General features: G+C 48.6%; 1 protein-coding gene across 1 annotated transcript; it reads left to right on the top strand.

Moving 5' to 3' along the window:
* Nucleotides 1–1,712: 1,712 nt before the first annotated feature.
* Nucleotides 1,713–2,871, top strand: LOC114069697 (olfactory receptor 10A7-like). The gene is given in 2 exon segments (XM_027906664.1): nt 1,713–1,888; nt 1,890–2,871. Coding segments are annotated over 2 exon segments (1,158 nt in total).
* The last annotated feature ends 436 nt before the right edge of the window (nt 2,872–3,307 follow it).

Here is a 3,307-nt window from a genome sequence, read left to right as displayed (position 1 = left end):
CTGAGAGGTGTTCGTTAGCAAATAAAACTGTCAGTAAAACAATGACTGCTGTGAGTGATGTTGACTTGAATAAAGAACTAATGGAATAATGGCCAGTCTCTTCGCGAACGAAGAACCGGGGAAGGTCTTTCCACCTTCCAGCCTGCGCATTGGATTTTTTAGGTGAGACACAGTGTGCGCGGAACTGAGCCCACCCTTTAATCCTGAGGTTCATCTGCTGGGGCCAAGCGCACTTGGACGGTGGCAGCGAGGTCCTCAGGACGTAGATGGATTGCCTTACAGGGCTAGCGAGCTCCATCTGCCCGGGGAGTGTCCTAACCGGGAATCGAACCCAGATCTCAGCGTTGACAACGCTGTGGTTTAGCCACTGCACCACCAGGGACACTCTGAATAAAGAACTAATGCTCAAAGCAATAGCCTAAAACTTTCATATGGATTTGAAGAGATGAATTAAGAAGCTTCCACTTCAGCCACATGGATCTAACAAGTTAAGAAAACCAGTGTGAATGTGTGCCAGTGGGGAATGCAGGGAGTTTTTTAAGTCATTCTCTATCTGTCATGCACAGGCTATATTGGGATACCACTCAAAAGAGTCTTCTTTCATTTCTATGTTAATGGAATCAGTCAAACCCAGAAAGATTATTTATAAATACACCAGATCATTAACTGTCTGAGAATTTTAGGAGTTCATTTATTATGACTGCAGGTTCAAGTTGCCTGTGGCTCCAGGATCCCCAGCTTGCACCTTTGTGTCCATGTCAAAAGACCCACAGACAAAAGAGGGCAGGTTATAGCCAAAAGAGAAACTAGAGGGAGTCAGTTCGAGGAGCGAGTGAGTCATGGCAGGGTTGTGTGCCCTGCCCTTGCTCTGCCTGTGTGTCCCTCTCTATGTGCCAGCTCTGTTGAGGTGACACATCTGAAGGGCACACAACTAACAACGCCTTCCTCCCCTGGGTCAGGTAATTTCTTTTCTCTTTCAGTGCATCAGTTTCCCATCTTGGACACTGCTAGCACACTGAGCTGCCACGGCTGGCCCAGCACTGTCTGAATTTGCCCCTGGCCTTGCACCCGCAGCAAAACTGCTCAGGAGAATGGGGGAATGTCACTAATGAAGACAATGGTGCTGAGTTTCACCCTCTGTACTTTCTTACCATTCTCTGTCAGCACCTCTCCCTGTACTTTTTCCTTCTCCCTTTGCCTGCCTACAGACAGAATTTGGGTTTGGTTTACTTTGGTACTGCCTTCTTTGGTCTGTGGGTGTTGTCAGCTGGGCTTAGGTCTTCCCTTCACAGATTCTGCTTGCTCCATTTGGGGGTGCTGTCCCCAGAGGTGGGCTCTTTGAAGTCTTTCTGTCCCACTGACACCTGGGGAGTGATGTGAATGTGAGCTAAAGCCCCCCACAGCCTGAGCTTCCCTGGCTTTCACCTAAAGTTAAGTTGCCCTAAAGGTAACTTCAGGTATCTTGGAGGAAGCTCCCACCCTGTCAGTAAAAACAGCCGGGTGCCAGCAGAGTGCAGGGAGCAATGCCCACTGCTCCCTACAGAGCAAGATGGTTATTCTTTCTTGGGTCTGTGGGTGTTCCAGTTGTCAGATGGGTGTTCCCTCACTGCACAAAGTGCCTGTGGGACCAACGGGGAGCACAGACCTGACATTTGGGGGGAGCACATATTCTTGACAGTTAATCCTACACCCAGAATGGAGCCAACCCTTAAATGCCAACTCCTCGTGGTCGAAGGCTTGGTCACTGCCCTGAACGATGACACTTGGAGGGCACTGATACTGCACACTCCCAGCACAGCTGTTGTCTTCTTACTTTGCTCAGCTCAGCCTGTTCTACAGTTACACCCTTTGATCCAGCAGCTCTCCAGCCATTCCCAAGAGACTCTTTGAGCTCTGACAGTCTGTCCACTTGATTCTTCCCAGATGGAGTCAACAGAGGAAACAGAATCAGGAAACCACACTCTGCTGACTGAATTTGTCCTCTCTGGATTTTCCAGCCACTCAGAACTGCAGCACTTCCTGTTCTTCACTTTCTGCTTAGTTTACACTGTGACTGTCATTGGGAACCTTCTCATCTGCATGGTCACAGTGCACCCCACGCTCTGCACACCCATGTACTTCTTTCTCCGGGTCCTGTCCTTCCTGGATGTTTCTGCAGCATCGACTGTTGTCCCCAAGATGCTGGTAAGCTTCCTGTCAGAGGACAGGAGCATCTCCTACATGGGCTGTGTGACACAGCTCTACTGTGTGGTTTTCTCAGGAGCCACCGAATGGTACCTTTTGGCAGCCATGGCCTATGACCGTTACATGGCCATATGCAACCCCCTGAGATACACCCTCATCATGAACCCAAGAGCTTGCCTTTCCTTGGTCCTGCTGTCTTGCTGCAGTGGCAATGTTGTGTCTGTGGTGCAGACAGCTTGGGTGTTTACACTGCCCTTTTGTGGGCCCAGGAAGATTAACCACTTCTTCTGTGACATTCCCCCACTCATCCTGCTCTCCTGCACTGACACCTCTCTGTATGAAAAGCAGATCACTACAGCCACAGTGCTGGTCATCTGCATGCCATTCTGCCTCATCCTCGTGTCCTATGCCTGCATCATCTCCAGCATCCTGAAGATTTCCTCTGCAGAGAGCAGACACAAGACCTTCTCCACCTGTTCCTCACACCTTATTGTTGTAACACTGTACTGTGCATGTGGGACCTTGAATTATTTACCAACTCCCAGTAAGTCACAAGACACTAAGAAAGTCCTCGCTCTCATATACACAACCATAATTCCCATGTTAAACCCCCTGATTTACAGCCTGAGGAATAAAGAAGTGAGAGAAGTACTAATCATAACTATGGCTGTGTTGGTAAAGAAATAAATCTGTTCTGGTCCATGAATGTGTGTATTAAAAGTCTTATTTCCATTTTTGGTGTGTATGTAAGGTTCACAAGCTCAGTGGACACAGCAGAATCAAAGAGAAATTTCACATAGTGCAGGACCAGAGGAAATGGCATGAAGCTGTGTTGGGAAGGGTTAGGATAGATCCTTGGAAAAGATTCTTCATCCAGAAGGTGGTCAGACACTGGAACAGGCTCCCCAGGGTGGTGGTCACAGCCCCAACCTTCCAAAGTTCAGATAGCATTTGAACAAAACCCTCAGGCCCATGGTGGGATTCTTGGGGTGTCCTGTGTGGGAACACAAGTTGGACTCAATGACCTCTGTGGTTCTCTGCCAATTCAGGATGTTGTGTGATTCTCTGATTCTACAAAAGCACCTTGGGATTCATCTCCACTAAGGTAAGTCTTCTGCTGTCA

The sequence above is a fragment of the Empidonax traillii genome, unplaced genomic scaffold (assembly GCF_003031625.1).
Source record: "Empidonax traillii isolate 1590-97213 ecotype Southwest subspecies unplaced genomic scaffold, ASM303162v1 scaffold1340:size210426, whole genome shotgun sequence".
NCBI classification, from domain to species: domain Eukaryota; kingdom Metazoa; phylum Chordata; class Aves; order Passeriformes; family Tyrannidae; genus Empidonax; species Empidonax traillii.
This window is presented reverse-complemented; position numbering and strand designations above follow the sequence as displayed.